At 38.9% G+C, this 24,362-nt stretch overlaps 1 protein-coding gene across 14 annotated transcripts in view; it reads left to right on the top strand.

Moving 5' to 3' along the window:
- FANCC (FA complementation group C) overlaps positions 1–24,362 on the top strand; it is a 267,899-nt gene that overhangs the window by 157,333 nt on the left and 86,204 nt on the right. For all 14 annotated transcript variants that reach the window (XM_048218345.2, XM_057305597.1, XM_048218344.2 and 11 more), the window contains 2 exons: positions 18,047–18,160; positions 19,067–19,131. In XM_048218345.2, coding sequence (XP_048074302.1) covers positions 18,047–18,160; positions 19,067–19,131 — 179 coding nt within the window. The remainder of the gene's footprint in view (positions 1–18,046; positions 18,161–19,066; positions 19,132–24,362) is intronic.

Below are 24,362 nucleotides of genomic sequence, written 5' to 3'. Positions count from 1 at the left end.
CTCCATGTCCTTCTTCAGTAGGTTTGGTGTGTGGCCTGGGGTCTAATGATACTGGTGTCCAGCCTTGGATGAGAAACAGCTAGAACACTGGACTAGGATAATGCAGAGAGGTAGCAGGGTGGTAACTGTAGGATGAGAAGCAAGTGGTACTGTGGCTGAAACTGAATAACTATCTCTCTCCTTTACCTGGACCTCTGCATTTATGCTTTGTGTGTCGAAGTTGAAAACTTCCCCACAATTTCTCCTCTTCTGTTCCAACCAGGTTCTGTCCCTGCCGCCCATGTGGTCTGTCTCCCTTTCATCCTTTCTTTTCAGTCCTTTGCTGTCAGGGCAGTTCATGCACTTTCCACGTTGTGACTTCACGTGGTAGTTGGCTGTTAGTCTCAACCTCAGTGTCGTCCTCTTCCTCCAGTCTGTCTTGCATGGTGTTGTCAACCCGATCCTCGTAAAGCATAGCTATGCCACTGCCCTCCTCAGAAACATTTTCATTGCTCTTCACTGCCTACAAAATAAAACTTGAATTTAATACTTTTTAAAAATACAAATCAAATCATTTTCCTTCTAAATACCTTTTATTTTCATCCTGTTGTGCTTGAAATAGTGTCCCCAGTTCCTGTTACCACAGCCTGTAAGATCCTGTGTGATGAGAAGTCTGTTTTATCTCCATCCTATCACATACCATTCTATCCCCGTGTATGCAGTCTAGCAACACTGGCCTTCTTAGGCTTTCTTTAGCTGCACTTTCTCTCTTGCCTTTGATCTGAACTTGCTGATCCATGGCCTGGAATGCTGTTCCTTCCTTTTGCTTCAAGTCTTGGTCCCATGCTCAGTCTTCAGAGTTGCTTCCCTTCCTTCTTGACAATAAACCCATTCTTTCTTCCCTGCTTTTTTCTAATCACAGTTCCTGTTCACCATCTCTTATCATTGTTATTGTCCTGTACTTCTTTATTTACTCATTCCCTCTTCCTCCTCCCCTCCCTGGAGGTAAACTCTGGGAGTGCAGCAACCTACACTGGCTTGTTGACTGTTACATCTCCAAAGTGAGGTACACAGTAGGTGCTCAATAAATATCCTCTAACTTATTTTGAACATAGATCCATAATGATAAAGTTTTTATAGTAAAGCAACTCTCTGACGAAAGACTCTTATTTTTCTATTGGTGTTAACAGTATATGAATTTATGGTTTTTTGCTGAAATCCTGCCTATTCCCATTGTCATATGTAACCTTTGGGTGAATGGAGGTCAGGGAGTGTGGTAGAAAATGGAACTGTTTAGGAAAAGACTGACATCTGGGGGAGAACAAGGTGGGAGTAGAATTCTGTAACTATGCAAGTTCCAAGAACCTTACCTTGTGAGCATAGCTCTAGGTCTCTGAAATTTCCATAATGATCTTTACTCTATCTGTTCTATAGTTATTAGTAATAAAAAAATTCAGTCGAATTAATAGTATTTCTTGTTTAAAGGGCATGTCAAGGGGGTTATATTTACAATTTAAATTTGTGTTGCATTCTATAGTTTGTTCATATATAAATTCATTTAACAATCCCCTATGAAAAATATATCTCCATTTTGAAAATGAGAAAGTGATGCTCTAAATGTTAAGAAACATTTAGAAAGCTGGCTGGGTCATAAAACCAGGACATAGGTCTGTTTCACTGTTGGGTTTCTCATCACTGGGGTATCAAGTTTCAGCTGAAAGTATCCGTGGCAGAAACTGGAGAGTGAACAGACTTGCTTGTCCTTAAATCCTGGAGTAAGTGAAGGAAACTGCTGCCAGGTCAGTGGTCTGAACCATGTGATAGCTACCGAGGGGCTGATCCCATTGTTCCCTGGATGTCCACTCAATTAGGAGACCAATCTCATCAAAACTATTACTTCATTCAAAACTCACAGAATTTCTTTTTTTTTAAGTTTATCTATTTATTTATTTGAGAGAGAGAGAGAGAAAGAGAGCACAAGCAGGGAGAGGAACAGAGGGAGAAGCAGACTCCCTGCTGAGCAGGGAGCCCAACGTCGGGCTTAATCCTCGGACTCCACGATCATGACCTGAGCCGAAGGCAGATGTTTAACCAACTGAGCCACCGAGGCACTCCAACTCACAGAATTTCTCACTGCAATATTGTTTTGCCCCTGAGAGAGCTACAGCTTGACACTCTTTCTTGTTGCCTTATGGAAAATGGATCTGGGGGCCAGGTGGGCAAGAATAAAAAGAAGGAGAGCAGGTAGGAGGCTGTGACAGCATTAGGTGAGAGGTCGTAGTGGATAGGATCAGCGTGAAAGCAGTGGCGCTGGAGAGAAGTATATGGGGGCAGAGTGTATGTGAGGTATAATTGACAGCTGATGGATCAGATATGGAGGATGAGGGCAAGGGTATGAAGGATGTATCAAAGGTAACAGCTAAAATTTTGATCTGAGCAACCATGTGGATGGTGACATTTACTCAGATGACAAAGATGAAAAAGTGGTTTGGGAAGGTTGGAATAATAGTAGTCTTAGACTTGTTAAATGTGAGCTATCTCTTCCACATTCGAAGATATCAAGTAAGCTGGTTGCATATATGAATCTGGAGCATAGGAGAAGGGGCAGGGTGGGAGCTAGAATTTTGGAATGTGTTGTAGTCACCCAGTAAGTGTGAGATGGGCCTCTTAACACCATCCCCTAATTTGGTTCTGGGGATGTAAAAATCAATGGTCTCACACTTAAACCAGGTTGTAGAAACCTGGATATAGAAATCAATGGTCTCACACTTAAACCAGGAGAGCACCACACCCATACTAAGAGGGTATGAAAGGTTTAATACTTATATAATGGGGCTTTCTAGGGAGATCAGCGCTGACTCCCCCGCTGTTCCAGAAAAGACTCAAGAGAGCAAGAAAGGAGACTGGTTTGGCTTTTATGGTGGTTAGAGGATGGGCTTGGGCAGGAGTTGCCTTGTGTGGGCTGAGCCTTTCGAGGTTTGCATTTTGCACTGGGTCCACAGGAAGGAGCACCAAGGCCTTCTTGTCAGCCATCCAGATATGGGGGCAGAAGGAGGAAGGGGAACAGTGGGACTTGAAAGCTCTCAGTAATCAGACATCAAAAGTAGATTTAAAGTCTTTATAACAGAAGACTTCAGCAATAAACAGTATCTAAAATGATAGAACTAGAAAAGATCTGGAAGTGCACTAAGCTCTGAGGACTCTAACATTTAAGAAATCAGATTGAGGAGGAAGTACCAGCAAATTAGACTGGATGAGGAGAGAAACTGTAATACAGTATGCCACCAGCTAAGACAAAAACGTTTCAGGGGAGCAGAAGTCAGGGACACCATGTACCCACAGTGGCTGTGCACCCCACAGCACTTCGGCACGTGGTGGGTGTGTGTACTGGAGGCACGCAAGGTGGCAGCGCTGGGAGAAGAGTCAACACCTAGTATACTGCTGAGGAGGTGAGTAGGATGGGGGTAGAGGTGGGTCCATTGGTTTGCTTCATGGCCATCAGATCAGTGAATTGGTAGAGAAAGAAGCCAGGTTAGAGAAGGCTGGGAAATGAATGTGAGGTGGGAAGTAGAGAAGGCAAATTTAGAAAGCTTTCCCAGGAAATTGCTAAATGCAGAGCAAAGAAATGGGCAGTAATTAGAAGGAGAGAGATGTTGGATCGAGGAGAACTTTCTTTTTTTTTTTTAAGTTACAGAGATCTCAGAGCATGGTTATAAACCGATGTGAACAACCAGTAATGATGCCAAAGAGAATGTGGATCGCCACTGTAGAGGGTCCTAGCAGAGAGGGAAGGAGAGGGGGTCAGAGCCCAAGTGGACAGCTCCACTTTATCGGAGCAGAGACACGCTTCTTCCGTCAGAATAGGCGGGAAGACAGACAGCAGGGCTGTTCACGTAGGTGAGTTTATGAACTGGTTGGTGACGACCTGAGAGAGCTCCTTGCTAATTGCTGTTTTCCCAGCTGTAGATGAGACGAGGTCCTCCTCCAGGAGTTGTAGGAAAGGGGCAGTGGTATGATGAGAGAGGAGATGTGAAAGAATTGCTCAGAAAGTTGTGGAGCAAATTGACCAGGAAGCATAGGAGGGCTGTGAGGCAACGCCGGGCCTATTCGAGGCTTGTGGCCGTGAAATCAGAGCCAGAGCGGGCGGCTCGGGTGTCTGATGTTCTCACCGGGATCGGCTATGTGGGCGCTGGGGAAGAGAAGGTAGAGATGGGTTCACAGGGCTGGGGTTTCACAAGGCAAGCACCACAACACTTTGGGGTAGGGGTGGTGAGCAGGGAGCTGAGGGTGCTTGCAAAGGAGTGATGATTTAAGCTTGGCAAGGTAGTTATTAAACACGTGACCTGCTTACAGTAAACATGTAAAGCATACATTTCTAAGTCTGCCTACCTCTGTCTTTCTGTATTATGTGATTGTAGGTATATTTTCATGCTATTGTTTGAATCACTAGTACTGCTGTTTTAGTTCAGGCTTATTTTCTAAAGTCTTTTGATTTTGGTTTTTGGAAAACCAACTGTATTTTTCCCCCTGGAACTAATGAGTGAGCAAGCAAGAGGTTCTGTAAGCAAAAGTAAAAGTTGCAGACTTTGTTATGATTGGACCTGTGTTTGGAAATTCTTGTGAATTGTGTTATGTCAGCATCCTGCTCATGGAATAGGCTATGTAAACAATGGGTGTTGGGCGGTTCTATGAATGAGCAGCCTTCCTTCTCGCTTACACACTTAACCACTGCAATTCTCCAGATTTCTGAGTGTTTATTTCATAGTAAAAAGGGCTCTAAAAATACCAGGCCAGTTAGGTTTTTATTGTAGATCATTTCATTTAAACTGCAATGGGACATATAAAGTTTAAAAAGAAAAAAAAAAAAACTTTGAAAGCAGGATTTTGAAGGAAAAGCTACAGAAGTCTGTTTGTAGTAATTTGTTTTGGCTGTGGATGTGAAAGTGCAAAAGAGATGTGAATAACTTTGTTTCATCTTTTACGTGAGAGCAATGGGTACATTTAATTGATGTACAAAGGATTTGAATACTAGCACACCAAATGTCCAAATACTGTGCCAGGCTGAGAAAATGCATATACCAAATTTTAAAATAAAAGAAATTCTCCTTTTGAAGTTGATTTTTAATATATTCATAATTTCTTATTTGCAATATTATTTTTTAAAATTGTGAGGGCATGTCAGATGATAACTTGGAGTGTTCAGAGTAAAATGAGAAAAGGATTAGGATGGATTAAGCACTAGGACAAGAGACAAGGACCACAAGTCGTACAGGGGAAGATTATTAGTTGGGGTATGTGATCTGGACTTAAAAACATGAGACAGCAGAGCACTGCAGGGAGTAGAAGTTAATAGGAAACAAAGAGATAATCTGTAGAGAAAACAGACCTAAACACTTGATTGTTTCAGACTGCCAGGTAACAACAATTTTAGGGATATAAGTTGTATTGATTATGAAGATTTGAAAGTATGGACAGGAATAATAAGTACAAAGAAAACTAATGTTTTGCCTTTCACTGGGCGGGAATTTCTGCCTTCCAGGAACCCTGACCTCCTTCATTGGGCCTGTGGACTTCCCTGACAATGTCCTCTCCCCAGAAGCAAAGACAGCTGGGGTGGGAAGGAGGGTGTTTTGAAAATGAAGTCATGATAGGAGGGAGGCGGGGGCAAGAGCCAACGGGAGTTTTTTATGGAGAGGACTACATGAACAACACCAGCTTATATTCGTCCTGAAGCTGTGGCCACAATGACACCACACTTGCTTTCCTGGGGAGTGCAGCTTGTGTCCCTAATTTGGGGGCATTGCAAATATTTAAGTTTGATATAAGCAATTGTTAACGTTTGATCTGTAGGCAAACAAATTATGAGACAGAATGCACCAAAGACCTCTCTCTCTCTTCCCAATAAGGGTAACTTCTAGATATTGGGCTTGTCTCAAAGAAATTGGGTCAACCCTGGCACTGAACCATGAGAATTAACATTTATTTAGCACCTACTATGAGCCAGATCTCTACCCGAGTGATTTTCATACAAGGTTTCTTTCAGTCCTCCTGACCTTGAGAGGTACTATTTTCTCCATTTCAGAGATAATTTAGAAACTGAAGCTTAGTGACAGTAAGTGATATTTTCCACTGAGCAAGAATTGCCAGTTGAACCTAAGTATGTCTGACTCCCAAGTCCTAGGATGTTTCCACTCCAAAGTATTCTCATTCATCTCCTCAAGTAATCTTGCTACAGCTACTCAGGATGGTCTAAAGCTTGTTTGGATCGTTGTTATAGTAGATTTTGGACCAGAGAAGGATTAACTCCAGCAAAGGTAGGGAAGTGATAGGATGACCTGGGCTTCTCTCTGTTGTCTTGATTTATTCCCCAGTGCATGGGAAATAAATAAATATACATAGTGTTCGGGCTATGGACAGGAGGTAGGGTGGCGAAGCTTAAACTTCACAGTGCAGCAAAGTGGGTGATGGTCCTGGTGGAAAATCTCCATACCCAGAGGTTTTAATTCAGTGGAATGTCTGCACGGTAATGAGAACCTAGATGATTCTGACTGAGGTGTATGTCTCCACATCACAGCAGGAAAAACACTGAGGTAGATTACCCTGTTTTCACTGGCTCTTCCTTGGTTTCTTAATCCATTTCTTATCAGATCATGAGATGGTAAGTGTAGAGGTGGTAGGCCCACTGTCAGATAGATGCACGCAAGACAGGGCATTGTGATGATTTAGAGGGCAGGAGGTGGACCTTGACCGTGATAATGAAGAGAGAGAAGGCTACAGTTACCCAAACCCAGGAGCAGGGTTACTTGGCTGTCTGCTCTGTTCCCTCCCTACTCAAACTGAGATTGATGGAGCAGCTACCGATGATCAGGGATGTTCTATGAACCAACACTCCCATGCGTGTGCCTCACTTAATTTTGTAACAAACATATATAATCAGTTTTATCACCCGTATTTTATAGAAATGGAAACTGGGGAAGCCTGACACAGTTTAAAAAAAATCACCCCAAGATCATATAGCTAGAATCAAAGTCTGTTTAATTTTAAAATCCACAACCTTTTTCTTTATTTTTTAAATTACACAAATAATACATCAATCTAGTCTCACAGACAAAAAAAATCAAATAATCCAAACATAGGAGCCTTCTCCCAACACCATAGGCCTCCACAGAAATAATCTCTGGTATCAGCAGACTGTGCAGATAGTCCCCGAGTTTTGATGGTTCAGCTGACAATTTTTTGACTTTACGGTGATACGAAAGTAGAAACCATACTTCGAGTTTTGCGTTTTGATCTTTTCCCAGGCTAACAACATGTGGTACGACCCTCTGACTCGATGCTGAGCAGTCACGGCTCCCGTCAGCCAGCGGGCGGGACGGTGGAAGACCCATAGCACTGACAACCGTTCTGGACCCACACAGCCGTTCCGTTGCTCACTTTCCGGGCAGCATTCCATAAATTACAAGAGGTCATCCATTCTTTGTTATAAAACAGGCTTTGAGTTAGGTGATTTTGCCCCACTACAGGCTCATGTTTAAGTGTTCCGAACATGGTTAATATAGCCCTGGCTAAGCTATGGTGTTGGGTAGGTTAGGGGTATTAAATGCACTTTCAACTTATGATATTTACAGCTTATGATATGCTTATTGGGACATAACCCTATCATAAGTTGTGGAAGATCTATAGATCCTTCTAGTCTTTGCATTTGTATGTGAAAACAGGTTAATTTTTTTGTGTTTCTTTTCATATAAAGGGAATAATGCTCATGTATTATTCTGTAAGTTACTTTCTTCACATAATTCTACTGTAGTTATTTCCATATCAATTACAAAGTCTTTTTTATATTGCTAGTACTTATTTTTATAACAGAAACAGCGGGAATATGCACAAACTATAATCCAAACTAATTTTAAAAAGCAGATGTGTGTTTAAACCAGAGCTTCTTAGCTGGGACTGTTTTGCCCTTGAGGGGATTTGGCAGTGTCTGAAGAGATTTTTGGTTGTTATAACTTGGAGGGGGGTTGCTCTTGGCATGTAGTCGGTAGAGGCCAGGAATGCACAGGACAGCCCCACACAACAATTATCAGGCCCAAAGCGTCAGTAGTGCAGAGACTGAGAAAAACGTACTCATCTTAAGGGTATTTCAGCAGCCTCCTGGAGGACTTGATCGATACATAGTTTCTCAGCACTGACCTTTACTTAAAAGAGTGCTGAGTAATAAATCCATTTGTTTTAAATTATAGGATTTCAAGTTTTCTGAGGAAGAAAGCAATTATACTCTGGCCTCTTCCCTGATTTGCCATCATATTTGAACTTTTAAACCTCACAGTGTGTGGTTTATGAAAACGGCAAAATAATCATTGATTAATTATTGAATATTGCGTCCTAGTTTCTTGAACCATGCTTCCCCACGTAATAGGGAAAGGTGTTTCTCAACACATGTTTTATATGGTTGGTTTACCTTCTGTAGTAAATTGCTCATTGAATTAAACTTTGTCCACTTCGGCTTGAGTAGATACTGATTCTTTTATAAATCATTTAGCAGTTTCGATATTGAATTGAAATAAAAGGAACTGTGGTAATTGCAGATCTATTAGACTGAACCTGCCATGCCCAAATAAGACTAATAAGCAAGACTGTTGAAAACAAATTGTCGGGTTCCAGATTGGGAATTGGCATTATTTAGGTTAATTTATTTAGACTGCTGTTTTGTGTTGAAGGAAATAACGTGTAAGTTCTAAGCTTAGGCTGTTTTCATCCCGTAAAAAGTCCATTACCACTTTGCTAAAGTATGCATGATCACAAATATTTGCAATGAAAATGAGGGGTTTTTTTTCTCAAAATGATTTTAAATTAAACATGTCTGATTTTTAGAAGGAACATTCTAGAAATAAAACCATATCTTTAATTTAGGGCTCATTTCTTCTTGATTTGGATTGCAGATTATTCTAGTACCTGGTGGTATGCCAATTACATGTGCCAGTTACATTTTGAAATATTTTTTAATTCTTAGTTTATAAAAATAACAAAAAATACTATTGAAACTTAGAAAATGTTTTTAATTTACAGAATTCTAAATAACTTTTCAAGCAATTTATATCTTAGTTCTTTTATAGTTTTATGAAGAGCAATGGGTATGTATTATAACATGAAAATAGTCTTCCTTATAATTTTAGATATTAAGGATTTCAAATTTTAGAAGAGTTAACAGTGAAACTACATCACTGTAATGATATTTTTTTCCTGAGAAATCTCAGTATTATGGGTGCTTCAGACTAACAGGCACGGAATAATTGTGATAGTGTAAAATATTTAATTCGTTTTATCCCACTTTGTCTCTTAGAACCTTCATCCAGAAGTAATTTGCAGAATTTGTGGTTCTGCCCCTTGTGTATGTAACCCTGACCAGCACCTTGTTTAGTGTGCCTGCTTTTGAACTTCAGAGAAGTGGTCATGCTGTGTGTTTATCTCTATAATTTTATTCTTTTCCTCAACGTGTGCCATGCTTGCTTTTCTATGTAAGTTTTAGAAAAGCTTCTGAAGTCCCACCAAAAAAACCTATTTAGGATTATCAATGGTAGTACATTGAGTGTCTGTGACAGAAGATTCACATCTTTATGACACTGAATTTTTCTTGCCGAGGCCATAGTATTTCTCTCCATTTAGGCAGGTCTTTAATATATGTCTTAAAGTTTTGTAACATTTATCTTCTTTGTTGTTTTGTCATGTAGTGAGATACGCAGAGCACTGCTGGTCCATTTTACTCTATAGAGGACAACTTTTCTTCTTTTTCAGTGAAGTAATATATTTAGGTGGCGCTTATATGTTGGTCTAGATTCTGGATTGTGTTTGTGGTCAGAGGAAATGATTTCAGATTGTGTTATTAAGAAAATTAGGCAGTTTTCACTATGGTATCTGATTTAGGAAAATATGAATCACTTGCAGGGATTTAATTAATTGGAAATTTTAACATTAAGTATAACAAACAGGATAATAACAAATGTTTTACTAGATGTTTATATAAATGCCATAGAATATAAAAAAAGAAGTGACTAATTCAGTATTTGGGCACAGGTATTTTATATGGTAAACAGACCTGCCAAGTATTCAAAATGGCATCAGTTCTATTGGCCAACAACTGAATAGACCAGATGCTTTTATAGAAGCTTGAGAGAAGAGAAGATTAAACATGTTGTGCTATACCTCGAGGATTAAATTTTTGGTCAAAAATAATTGAATAAATTGTGTTGAATTAGCAAAAGCTTTGTTTTGCCATTCAGGTTTGCAGGAAAAAAGTTTTTAAAATGTGGAGCTATGCATTACAGTTTTTATTTTAGGATAGTCAGGACAGATTTGTGATTTTCTGGCGCCCCTTTCAGCAAAGATGGCCCTTGCAGCTGCTTCTCCGGCCCCTTCTGGGTGCTCTCATACTGTGGTACTCTTAGATTGTCACAAGCCTAGTAGCACCAAAGCAGCATATTATTCAGTGAAACTACATTCACATTGGTGTTACCAAGTAAACCCCTTTGAAGTAAAAGCACATAAGCAGTGTCATGTTTTTTCCACTATTTGGTGGGTATTTTATGGGCTGAAACTTAGGAAAGCAAATTGTGAAAAAGAAAATTTATCACTTTATACTGTAACAAGGTCACAGAGGAATCCTGCGGTAATTATATTGTTCATTAACTATAAATGAGCACTGCATTCCATTTATTTTTATTCAGCTAGTGTTTATTAAAAGCCTAGTGTATGCAAAGCAGAGGGCTAGTTAACAATTGCTCTAGGGAGTGTAAAGATAGTAAGACCATCCTTTTCTTGGGGAGCCTGCGGGCTAATGAGTAGAAGAGGAAAAGGATAACTGTAGTGCGAGGCAGAACTTGGTAGGAGCTGTCAAAGAAATACAGATAGGATGCCATGGAAATTTCAGGAGAATCTGATCTCATCCTGTCAGGAACTGGATCAGGAGTCTTGGAGAAAGATGGATTTTGAAAGACGTGTAATTTTGGCAGCTAGAAATTTTTGGATGTTGTGGGTTTTCTTAGGAGAAAGAAATGGTAGGGAGGGGGGAATGTGGTGACCAGCAGGGAGTCTGATGCCTCCAAATTGCAGGGATCAAAGAGAAAGACCAGGGGAAGTTTGACGAGGTGGGCTGAAGCCCCCTGTGGCAGGGGTGGGGGATGGGGTGGAGGGGCTGTGCTTAGGCATCCAGCAAAGTCTGGGAGCAGGAGTAGTGACAGGAGCATTTCCTGGGTGTCTGCCCTGCCTACCATGGCCCCTTTCCCTCCGCTTCTTTCTGCTCCTTCCCTAGTGGTTTTCTCTGCCTATCCTATCACACAGCCTCTCTTTCTCTCTTTCCCTGCCTCCTTCCCCTCACTCTTTCTGTCCATACCCAACTGTCAGAATCAGCTCAGAAGTCATCATCTTTGGGAGCATTCTTAAACCCTGCAGTTGGAATTAATCATTATTTCCTCTGTTCCCACAGTGATTGTCTTACCCCCTCGTTGTAGCACTCCCTGCATTCTGTCTTATATTATGGCTGTTTCCATCTCAATCTCCCTTCCTTGGGCTGGGGCGGCTTCTTACCCCAATTTCTTAGTAGAATGGCTTGAATATAGATCACATTTAGTGTGTTTGTTGAATGAATAAGGGGTCCTTGTTTACAAACAGTTTTTATTTATATTATGTATAAAAAGCTAGATGCAGTAGAGACCAAAGTGATGGAAATTCTAAAAGACTTTAACGATCAGATGAAGAAATTGTTTGGAGAACCATGAAATATGTGCTCTGTCTCAGTTCAAGAAGATTGACCACAGTTTGGCTCTCCTAGCCTGAGCAGAAACCACAGTCCTTCTTCCACAACCCAACCCTGTGCCAAACCACAGCCTCATTGCTCCAACTTTCCTAACCCGCCTGTGAATGTGCTGCCTGTTACAAGATGGAGCGGATACAGTGAGGTGAGGACAGAAAAGAACACCTGAAAACAAGGGCAGTGGATTTTCCTCTGATTTATTTAAAACTTCTCTCCTTATGAAACTTCACCTTCATGGTATAAGCAGTTTTAAAATGGCTTTTCAAACATGAGCAGAGTTCTTAAAACTCCTGCATGAATCCAAATTGGGCTTCAGATATTTTGTACACCGCTGTGTTTGTTCCTACACCTTCCACCCTCGAAGGATTTTAGATCACAAGTCAGGGGGATGTATGTGCATGTTTTCTTTATACCCTTCTAGTCAGAACCTGTGTGTTTACATGCACATCCTTTTTGTGGATACTGATTCCTGTATTCAGAAACCCAGTTCTTCATCAGCTCATTAAAAAAATGAGAGGATCGAAATAGAGGATTTCCAAGATTGCTGTGTCAGCATTTACAAAATAATCAATTATCATATGACGCTAGGAATGAATTTTTTGTCCAAGGGCCAGATGCCCACAGAATCTTTAATGGTTTTCTGTTTAGACTGTTAGCCACTAGGTGGCAGTAAAAAAATTTTTTTAGGAAGGAGAAGTGCTTATCAATGTTTAAGTTTACTTTAAAAGAGAGATTTAAAGGGTCTAAAGTTTGAGGTGTCCGTTCTGAAGTTATGTAACCATAGCCAGGCCTTAGTATGCTGTTTCTTAGGATGTATGCTTATTTTACCAGGGATAAATGTCTCGTGGCCCTCTGTAGCAATTCTTACTAGGGAATTATGGGGAAAAAACAGACATAAGTTAAAGCATGTAATTTTGTTTTACAAAACATGTTCTGTGATAAAAAGTAAGCCATAAAGGGTCTTATGCTGAGGACCAATCAGATTTGCATTGTTATAATAAAAAACTATTCCAGCTGCCTCGTGTAGAGTGAATATAGGGAGGTTTCCTACAAGTTTTGGCCATAGAGTAAGTAACCAGCTTTGGTAATTGTGGAAACTTTGGAAATAGAGGTAGTTGAAAGAAGAAATTTTAAATCACTGCTAGAAAAAAAAAAATCTGTGCCATTTGGTATATTTCTTCTCAGCGTTGTTTTTCCATACAAAATTAAAATCACATTAAACTAAAAATTAACTTAAACATTAACTAAAATTAATGTTACATAGTCTTTTCCTATGTCATTAAATATCTTTTTCAACATAATTCACACTGTTGCATAAACTATGATGAATTCAGCCAATCCAGTGTTGTGTGGGGTACTTGAGTTGCTTCTAGTTTTTCACTGTTGTAAGTAATGCTGCTATGAACCTAGAACTTTCATTAAGATATATTCTTGGAAATTAAATTACTGAGTAAAAGGATATGAACTGTAATGCTTTGGCTACATATCATCAAATGACTTCCCAGAAAGGCTTTACAAATTTGTGCTCCCAACAGGGACAGAGTGCCCCTCTCACCACATCCTTGCCAACACTGAGTAATGTAGGATGGGGTTTTTGTTGTTTTTGTTTTTTAAACAGCTAGGAGGTGGGGTGAGAACTAATATTTATAGCATTTGATTTTTAAAAAATCAGCTTCTAACCATATCATTTTAGGAATTTAGGCCAGGACAGGTCTGCCAATTAAGTTGTTTTCATTTTTCCAAGACCTTAAATGTTATAGTCAGCTTTCTAATGCGGCCATTGTGAATGCTATCTAGGGAACTGTTTATGGCTGTTTTAAACAATACTCAGGAATTGTTTACAATCCCTAGTCGCACCCTCTGAATCTATTGAATGTCCTAGATTTTTTTTTCTTTTCTTCTTTTCCTTTCTTTTCTTTTTCTTTCCCTTTCTTTCTTTCCTTCCTTCCCTTCTCTTCTTTTCTTTTCTTTTAACTTTCACTGGCTCAGCTACCAAAGTAACTCATGAACTTTTAGGAAGCCAGCCTCCATGCATTGGTCCAAGGCCCAGGATGTGAGTGCTTCTGGAAGGCACTGGATTTATAGGGGAAAGGCTTGGCATGGTTTTCTTAAGATCTACAATCTTATCTGATCCCTAACTGTTGAAATTGGTTCCCTTCTATTGTACATACACTGTATTACTTTTTATACCAACCAAGCTTGTAGTATTTTATGCTTTAATTTTTTAAAGGTCAATCATGTGAATTATAATGACAGTAGCCACCTGTTTATAGGTGGCTTAATTGAAACTTGATTAATTGAATTTTATTAAAAATTTGATTTATGGAATTTTTATTTATTTTTAAAGATTTTATTTATTTGACACACAGAGAGAGACAGCCAGTGAGAGAGGGAACACAAGCAGGGGGAGTGGAAGAGGAAGAAGCTGGGAGCCCGATGCAGGGCTCGATCCCAGGATGCTGGGATCACGCCCTGAGCCGAAGGCAGATGCTTAATGACTGAGCCACCCAGGCGCCCCGATTTATGGGATTTTAAGTGAGATACAGTACTTAGAGAACTTAGCATAGTATTTCACACATGGAAAGCACTCTGTAAATTTTAGTTGTCTTAATTGTTAGAATTCCCTCAAGAAGTGACATTTAACCAGGTCTGAAGAAACCCTCATGGCAGAGGGACTAGAACATCCTAAAGTCCTGAGGGGCCAAAGAGCCCGTAGTCCTATGTGGCTCCAAACAAGCCAGTGAGGGAAAGTCAGCCCTAGGTGGGCGCTTAGCTTTGGGAAGAAGTTTAGGCTTCACTGGGACAGTAATTGAGAGCCATAAAGGGTTATAAGCTGAGGACCAATCATATTTGCATTGTTTTGTTAAAAAATGATTCCATCCATCTGTGGAGAGTGGTTACAGGGAAGTTCCTTAAAAAATTTGGCTATAAAGTAAGTAACCAGCCTTGGGCACATTATTTAAGCTAAGTGTGTCTTAGTTTCCTCATCTCCAACACAGATTTAGTAATAGTACTCGCACCATAAACTGTGAGTTGTTATTTACTTATTAGCATGTCCTCAGAACAGTTCCTCATGTTTGTTAAATAGAATGCTGAAAGTCTGATGGCAGAAAGTTAAGCACTTCCAGTACTGCCCTCCCTCCATCTAGCTGACCTCCACCATGGAAAATCCAGACTGCCCTGATTCCGAGTCTTTGGCCGAGCCTCGTTTCCAAATCAAGCCCAGCTTCCTCCCTCTCCATGTCTGGTCTGGTGTGGGTGCGTCCACATGGATGTGGCATATGCTGGCCAGGCCTGGCTGGCCTTTTCTTCACTAGGGCACCTGCATGGTCAGGCCCCACTCGCCACTTACACGAGTTAGGCTTCCTGCTGGGGTGAACTACACAGAAATTGCCAGTAAACACCGCTCCGCAAAGGATGGCACACTGGGTGTAATTTGCCTCCCCTGGCTTTGCCAGCCTGACCATGACTGCTTCCTCTCACCCAGATTGCACTTGGTGTTTGAAACCAACTGGGCTGTCCTCAGCTCCTGTTTGCTTTCTGTATTTATAAAGGACAGCTTTGAACTAAAAGAGGGAAAAAAAAGGCAAATAATATGCAAATGGCTGCCATCCAGCCTTTTCTTCTTCACTGTAGTAAGGAGCCTCTTAAGTATTTTATACCTTACAAAAAGTTTACTTTAACTCTATAAATCTGTTTTTCTCCCTCCTCAGTGACTTATTTTTGTAGTCATATGATACATGTCGCTGGGTTTTTAAAAAATCATCAATATCTTTTGCTTAGTAGTTAGTAATGTTTCAAAGCTACGTTGTTAACTTGCTATGAATTTTTCCATTTTGAAAGTAGTAAATGGGATCGCATGCAGGGACAGCAGTTTTCAAACTGCATGACTTAGTAGTGTTGCCTGGAGTCCTGTTTCGAGGATCACGAGGCAAGTCTGAGCTCACAGGGAGAAAGTACCGTGAAAGTACCAAGAAAGGGTGCACACCAGATCCAGGGTAGAGTCCTCCCTGGGAGGAAGGATGGCTGTAGAACTGGTGGGGGAAGGGAGAGATGGCACAGAAGGCTTCCTTGGTGTTTCTAATGCTTGTTAAATGTGATGATGGGTGAAATTTGTCATATTATTTTATATCTTTTTGAATATGTGAAATAGTGCATGATAAAATTGAGATGAAGCCATAGACCTGGGCGTTATTGGTGAGTTTGTTGTCCTGGTCTGGTGGGGCCTACCCTTGACTGAGGTAATATAGCCTCTTCCCTAGATTCGATGGTCCTCCAAGTGTTTGTGTATGGACTCATACATTTAGATGCACATACGTGAGTTTATTTTATCTCATAACGTTACTTGCAGAATTCAGTACAGGACTTAAAAAAGAATAAAATGGCTCCTTCCCTGTGAATATACTAAAAACCATGGGGTTGTACACTTTAAAGAGTAAATTTTATAGTATATGAATTATATCTCAATAAAGCTGCTTTTGAAAAAATAAAATGTTTTCAAATACACTTTTTCAAAAAGTAAATTTTTTTCTGATTATAATAGTAGCACACATACACACATAGGAAACTGGAAAATCTGAAGTAGAGAAAATACATACACCCATAACAGTACCACCCCAGAGACTTTTACATTCGGTGATAGTTTCTTCCATTATTTTGTCATTTCTACGTATGGATTATTTTGATACTGATGAGATTGTTTCTGTGTATTAAAATTTGCATCTTCCTTTCTTCATTAACATTGTGATATAACTATTTAAAATGCTCTCATAAATTGTTTATAAACATTTTAATGGTTTACAATGAGCCACTGTATGAGGGTATTATAAATTAATCAGTTCCTGCTGTTAGACATTTTTCACTGTGAGAAATAACATTGTAGTGAACATCTTTGAGTATAATCCCCATCATCATATTTGGATTTATTTCCTTAAACACGTGCCAGATACATTAAAAGTTCTGAATGCTTTTAAAAACCTTTAATATGTATTTTCAGGTTGCTCTCTATAAGGCAGGCCTCTACTAACCTATAATACACCTTTGTTCAGGTTATAAACCCGTGGGCAGACCTAGCCCTGGTAGTCCAAACTTGGGGTGGGTAGTGCCGTGGGTTACACCCACCCACACCCTCTGAGGGTGCCTCAGTGGGCTCACAGCGGCAGAATGTGTGGATGCCCATTTATATTTTAATAGCTCACACAGAGTACCTGTTTCAGAGAACCCCATAGCATTTAACGTTTAGGTCTGTAAAAATCCTTAATTCAAGTGAAAAAGGGTATGTTGATGTTTAAGTTTACCCTTTGAGTTTATGAGATTGAATATTTATTGGTGTTTCTTGTGCATTTTCTCTCATGAATTATCTGTTCATACTCATTTTTTATGTTCTTAGTGTTTGTCATATGATATTTTGCACATCAGTTTAATTATTTATGATCTGTTATTTGTTATTAATATCCTTCCTAGATTGTGCTTATATTATTTTCTGAAAGCACAAGGTTTTATTTCTATTTAGAACAACCAATGATTTGCTCTCTTGATTTTCAGTTTACAAAATTCTTCCCCATTCAGACACCTGAAAAGTACTTATGTGCTCTTCTTATTATATCATTTTTACATTGATCTCTTTACATTGATGTTGAACTTTACATTAAATTCAAGTATATTTTGATGAATAACATAAAGTATGAATCTAGTTTTCACATTCCCGTAACACCATCTATTACATCATCTTTCCCTAGTAATTTGTGGCGTATTCCTTGTCATGTGTTAAATTATTATAGCTACTATGATAAAACATATTTTGCTGAGTTTAAAAACAGTAAAGATCACATTCTTTTGTTTTGTTTTGTTTTTTTATTTAAGATTTTATTTATTTGTCAGAGCGCACGCACAGGCAGGGGGAGAGGCAGGCAGAGCCTGCTGAGCAAGGAGCCTGATGTGGGACTTAATCTCGGGGCCCCAGGATCATGACCTGAGCCAAAGGCAGACACTTAACTGACTGAGCCACCAAGGTGTCCCATGATGACATTCTTAATATGGTTAAAGCCCTGTTCACTCATTATATATTTTTGCTTCACTGTTAACAGTTGTTTAAATTGACCTGTTTTTATACCATGAATCCACGTGAACTGAGTATTTGGACAAATTAAGATTACTCATTTCACAGAGATGAGTGCATTTACAGGTGACCTAGACTCTAGGCACTATACATAATAGGCACTTGCACTCACTTTAAATAACTTATCTGTTTATGTTTTTAAGGGGTTGTTATCTCATATACTTTCGGGATTCAGATTTGATAGAAAAGAAGTTGGTCTTTTTACTCAAGGTCTTGGATATGTGCCTGCAGATTACTGTCCTGGTTTGCTTAAAAATGTGAGTATTTTTAATTTAGTAGTATTGAAATTTTTGTTGCTTAATGTACCATTGGCAAAAAGGGTAAATGGAAATATCTCACTCTTCCAGGAGAGATGTTTAACTTTCCTCTGTTTATCTCTTCTTACCTTGGGTGGACTTACAACCATGTAAGGAAGAAATGTGAGGCGGCAGATTATGAGAAAAAAGAAGGAAACCAGCAGAGGTTATTCTAAATCAACCAACCCCTCTCGTCTTTTAACAGATCTCATTTATTCTCTCAAAAATTTTTGGTAGAAGAGATTTCCTTAACCAGTGTAAACACACCCTTTTACTGTTGGATGAATTTTGTATTTAAAATAACCTGATAGGAATTTTATGTTAAAGCAAAAAATTCAGTAACAATGTTGTAAATAGTATTATATATTCACATCTCAGTATTAAAGCTTTGTTTTCTTCTGCCTTGAATTTTGGCCAAGTTCAAGAAATTTTAATTTATGATCTTCTAAATACTGTTATGAGATTTTTAATGTTTGTTAACTGTTCTGGTCTTTTGGAAACTTTATACATAAATAGCATTAAAAAAATAAACTAGAACTATATTAGGAAAGAAAAAAGTAAGCTAACTTTAATGTGGCTTTATTTTTAACAGGTTTGGTTTTCTTAGGAAATTAGTGATCTGTCTATTGTTCATTTGCTTAAATTGGAATGTGGAAAAACAGACATTAAAAATAAAATCCAAGTTATTAGTAAATGTGACTTGGCACTACTTTCTTTTCATTTTGACAAAGTGAAACAAGGAGAGGACGGGGAGGGGAGAGGCGGGGAGGGAATCTCAACGGAAATATCACTCACACCAAGAAAAACAGAACTGATGTAATCCTGTTTTGCAGTATGAGTTAACCTGCAACTGATTTTGTTTTACAGATGGTTTTATCATTAGTGTCTGAACTCCGAGAGAATCATCTGAATGGATTTAACACTCAAAGGCGGTAGGTGTTAAACTAAACATCCCCCTTCTCAAGTTTCAAAATGTATCAGTCTGGTTATGAGAGAAAAATTTTATAATTCTTTGGAAATGCATGTTCATAGGTAGGGTTCTATTCTGTGTGGAGAGATTATTTATACATGCAAATTGGTGAGTTTTATGAAACTTTTTTTAATCACTGTTCTTTCAACTTTTATAGGGCAGTAAATCATGCAGTGTCTCTTGTGCCCCATTGAGTAAAAAACCCTAAATATACAGTAGAGAACACAAAGGAAGGGCTCAGCTCAGAGTGTGTGTGTGTGTGTGTGTGTGTGTGTGTCTTATAAATTCACACACGCAAACAGTATTTACAAGGCAGCAGATACTTGATGTGCACATATGACTTATTTTAAGAAACATAGTATTCCAAAATCTAGACTAAACAAATGAAATAGATTCAGACAAATTAAAAGGCAATTAATCATATTACAAAATGTTCTTCACTCTGTGGGATAATTCAAAGTTGTCTTCTTTGGTGAGCAATTCATTTTTTTTTTTAAAGATTGTATTTATTCATTTGAGAGAGAGAGAGCAGGGGGAGGGGCAGAAGCAGAGGGAGAAGCAGAAGCCCTGCTGAGAGCAGGGAACCTGGCCCGGGGCTCCATCCCAGGGCTCTAGGATCATGACCTGAGCCAAAGGCAGACACTTAACCAACTGAGCCACCCAGGTACCCTGGTGAGCTATTCATTTTTAACAAATTATTAACTAAGAGAGTCTGGGGACAAGGGACTTTTGTCCCTGTGTTTTGCTTGTTGTTTGTTTTTATAAAGCTATTGTCAGTTAAAGCTCTATCAGAAATGGCCTTTGCTCTCAGCCTATGTGATCCTTTGCATCTGAACTTCAAAGTAAACTATAAAACTCTTAAACAAAAACATTGGAGAAAATCTTCATGACATTGATTTGGCAGTGATTTTTTTGGATATGATACCGTAAGCACAAGCAACAAAGGAAAAGTAGATAAATTGGACTTCACTAAAATTATGAATTTTTATGAATTATAAGACACTATCAAAGCAAAAAGACAGCCTACTGACTGAGTGAAGACTTTTGAAAGTCATGTATCCAATAAGAGATTAATATTGAAAGAACTGTAACTCAACAACAACAAAAAATTCAATTCAAAAAGAGAGTTGTTTATACATGTCTCCAAAGGTGATATGCTACCAGCTAGTAAGCACATGAAACAGTGTTCAACACCACCAGCTATTAGAGAAATGCAAATCAAAACCACAGTGGGATACCACATCACCTGTATTAGCATGATCTATAATTTAAAAAACAAGCAAAAATGGAAAATAATAAATGTTGGCAAGTAAGTTAAGAAAGTAGAACCCTTGTGCATTGTTGGTGGGAATGTAACAAACTATAGAAATGATTCCTGAAAGGATAGTCTTGCTGGTGGGAATGTTAAATGATATAGCCACGTGGAAAAGTTTGGCAGTTCCTCAAAAAATTAAACATAGAATTACCATAAGACCCAGCAATTCCACTCCTAGGTATATATTCAAAAGAACTGAAAACAGGGACTTGAACAGATATCTGAACACCATTGTACATAGCAGCATTATTCACAATAGCCAAAAGATGGCAACACTCCAAGTTCCCATTAAGAAAACGTGGAGGGGATAAACAAAATATGGGATGTAAATACAACAGAATATTTTTCAGCCATAAAAAGGAATAAAATTTCTACGTATGCAGGAATATGGATGGACCTTGAAAACATCATGCTTAGTGAAATAAGCCAGATACAGAAGGGCAAATCATGTATGATTCCACTTACATGAAGTACCTAGAAGAGGAAAACTCAATAGAGACAGAAGGCAGAATAGAGGTTATCAGGGGCTAGAGGGAATGGGGTTATTGTTTAATGGGTCTATAGGTTAATGAAAAGCTTTGGGTTTAGCTTGTGGTGATGGGTACACAGCATGTGAATGTGTTTAATACCACTAAATGGTTACCCAGAACAAATGATTAAAATAATAACAATTACATATATTTTACCACAATTTTAAAAAACCAAGGAAAAAAACCAAACATGATACCAACTGTACACTCCCTCAAATGACTAAAATTGTAAACACTCACATCAACATGTGTTGGAGAAGATATGGAACCACTGGATCTCTCATCTGCTGTGAGAATGTGAAGTGATGCCACCGCTTTGGTAAACAGTGTGGTAGTTTATTATGAAGTTAAACATACACTTACCATATGATCCACCAATTCCATTCTTGAGTGTTTACTCACAACAAATGAAAACATAGGTAGTCATAAATATTTCTATACAAATATCGTAGCTGCTCTATTTTGTAATAGTTCAAAATCAGAAATGATCCAAAGGACCACCTTAACTGGATGGATAAACAAATAAGTATTGTCTGTTACCACCATTTAAAAAATGAGAAGACAAGTCATAAACTGTGAGAAAATATTTTCAGATTATGTATCTGATAAAGGGCTCCTACCCAGAATATATAAAGAACTCCATAATAAGACAAATAACCCAAATATAAAGAACTCAGTAATAAGACCACCCCGTTGAAAAAAGGCAAAAGATTGGAAAACGTCATCAAAAAATATATATAAATGGCTAATAAGCACATGAATGCTTGTATGCAGATGTTCACAGCAGCATTATTCATAATAAACAGAAAGTGGAAACAACCCAAACATCCATCAGCTCACAAATGGATAAACCAAATATGTTGTGTCTATACAGTAGAATACTATACTTCACTAAGAAAGGAACAATTTACTAATTCATGTTGCAACATGTGTGAGCCTCAGAAACATTATGCTTAGTGAAAGAAGCCAGTCACATAAAACCGTATATTCTATGACTCCATTTTTATAATGTCTGTAATAGGTAAATCTGTAGAGACAGAGTAGATTAGTTGTTGCCTAGGGCGAAAGGTAGGAACAGGGATTTGCTGCCAATGAGCACAAAAGATCTTGAGGTGATGGAAATGTCCTAAAAGTGGATCATTAGTGGTAATGGTTGTCCAACTTAGTAATTTATTAGAAATCTTTGAACTGAACATTTCAAACAGGTACATTTTGTGGTATATAAATTATACCTAAGAAGTTAGGAGAAGAGTCCCTAGGAGGACATGGAAAGGATTTACAATCATTTATTTACATGACAGGTAGAGACTTTGGTTTTGCCTTGAGATGAATGTTGAATAATAGAATTAGAAATTTATTAAAATGGACTTAAAACATCGGTAGGATACAATGTATATGTACACCCTTCACGGACATCCCAAACTATGTCGAGTTGATGATTTTCTTTAAAAATTTAACTGAGAATAAACAACAACAAAACAGAAACACTATTAACAAGTGAAAAATATCAGCCAGAGAATTGGAAGATATTTGCAACCTGTAAAACAGACAGGATTAGTATGGGAAGTATAGAAATACCTCCTACAAATCAGTTATAAAGAGGCAAACACTCCAGTATAGAAATGGATGAAATATATAAGTAACATTACTAAAAGAGGAAAGCAGAATAAATAACAAATATTTTTAAAATTCTTCAAGAGTGATGCCAGCAAGACAGTAGAATGGGAAGCCCCAGTCCTTGTTTTCATATGGAAACACTGAGTTAACAATGGTATATGACCCAAAGAACCTTTATGAGAACTCCAGAAACCAATTAAGGTGTTATAATACCCAGGCAAACTCAAAGTTCAAAATAACCATATTGAAATGGGTAAGAAAGCCATTTCAGGGGCACCTGGGTGGCTCAGTTGTTAAGCGTCTGCCTTTGGCTCAGGGTGTGATCCCGGCATTCTGGGATCGAGCCCCACGTCAGGCTCCTCCGCTGGGAGCCTGCTTCTTCCTCTCCCACTCCCCCTGCTTGGGTTCCCTCTCTCGCTGGCTGTCTCTCTCTCTCTGTCAAATAAATAAATAAAATCTTAAAAAAAAAAAAAAAGCCATTTCATATCAACCACAGTAGCCCTTCCCCTAAGCTGGCTCAGTGTCATGGGATTGGGAAGGAACATTCCAGTTTACAGCTTCTCCCTTGAGGGGGAAAGAAAAGAATGGAATATGGTCAGTGTTCCTGCTCTGGGGGGGCTGCCTGAGGGACTGGTGTCTCACTTGCCCGACTCTCACCACTGATGGGGAGCCAGCATACTTTCAATGCCTGGGGACTGTGGAACATTAGAGAGTCCTCAGCTGCGTTTTGTAGCACCAGAGAACTGATAGTGCTGCAGGCAGAGGTAAGCTCAGGAGAAAACACCCAGCTCACAGCTAATGTCTAGGTGGGGTGGGGATGGAAAAGAAGAGTAGAATGTTTATCTAATCCTCCAGCTTTTGAAGGGGCTACCTTAGGGATTGGTTTCAGTCTCCCTTGACTTGAAGCAGTGCCAGAACTGGCATACTTCGGAGGTCAGGAGGCTGCAGAGAACCAAAGAGTTTAATGGCTTGTTGTAGCACGAGAGAAACCTGCAGTACCACAGACAAACACCAGAGGGAGGAAGAGATTGCAAACTCCTGAAAAACTGGTAAACTGTCTGGGAAATTATATCAACAATCCCAGAGAAGACACTTCCCCAGAAAAGATTCAAAAGACCCCCAGATTCTCTCACCAGTTGGTTAGTGAAAGTCTTCCCCTGTACAAAGGCAGTCCATAAAGACTGGGAGAAGTGGCTGTTTCTTTGGCTGCAGAAAACATAACAAAAAATAACAAGGCACACAAAGAAACAGTAAAACATGGCCCAAACAAAGGAACAAAATTAATTTGCACAAACCTACCCTGAAGAGGTGGAGAGCTATGAACTATCTACCTGGCAAAGAATTAAAAATAATCATCCTGTAGGAACTCAATGCACTACAATAGAATACAGATAAACAACTAAAATCAGAAAAATGTGCATAAACAAAATGAGAATATCAACAGATAGCAATTATAAAAAACAACCAAATAGACATTCTGGAACTGGAGGAATACAATAACTGAATTGAATTTAGTAGAGGGGTTCAACAGTAGACTTAGTCAAACAGTTAACTTGAAGATACGTCACTTAAAATTATCAAATCAAGTAAAAAGAAAAAGAATGAAGAAGAGTTAAGTAAGTCTTAGAGTTATGGGACACCATCAAGTGGACCAATTATATGTATTGCAGGAGTCACAGAAGTGAGAAAAAGACAGCTTATCAAATCTGAGGAAGGAATTGGACATCCAAA

The sequence above is a fragment of the Ursus arctos genome, unplaced genomic scaffold, assembly GCF_023065955.2.
Source record: "Ursus arctos isolate Adak ecotype North America unplaced genomic scaffold, UrsArc2.0 scaffold_33, whole genome shotgun sequence".
NCBI lineage: Eukaryota > Metazoa > Chordata > Mammalia > Carnivora > Ursidae > Ursus > Ursus arctos.
Note: the sequence above shows the minus strand (reverse complement) of the source record. Positions and strands in the feature narration are given on the sequence as shown.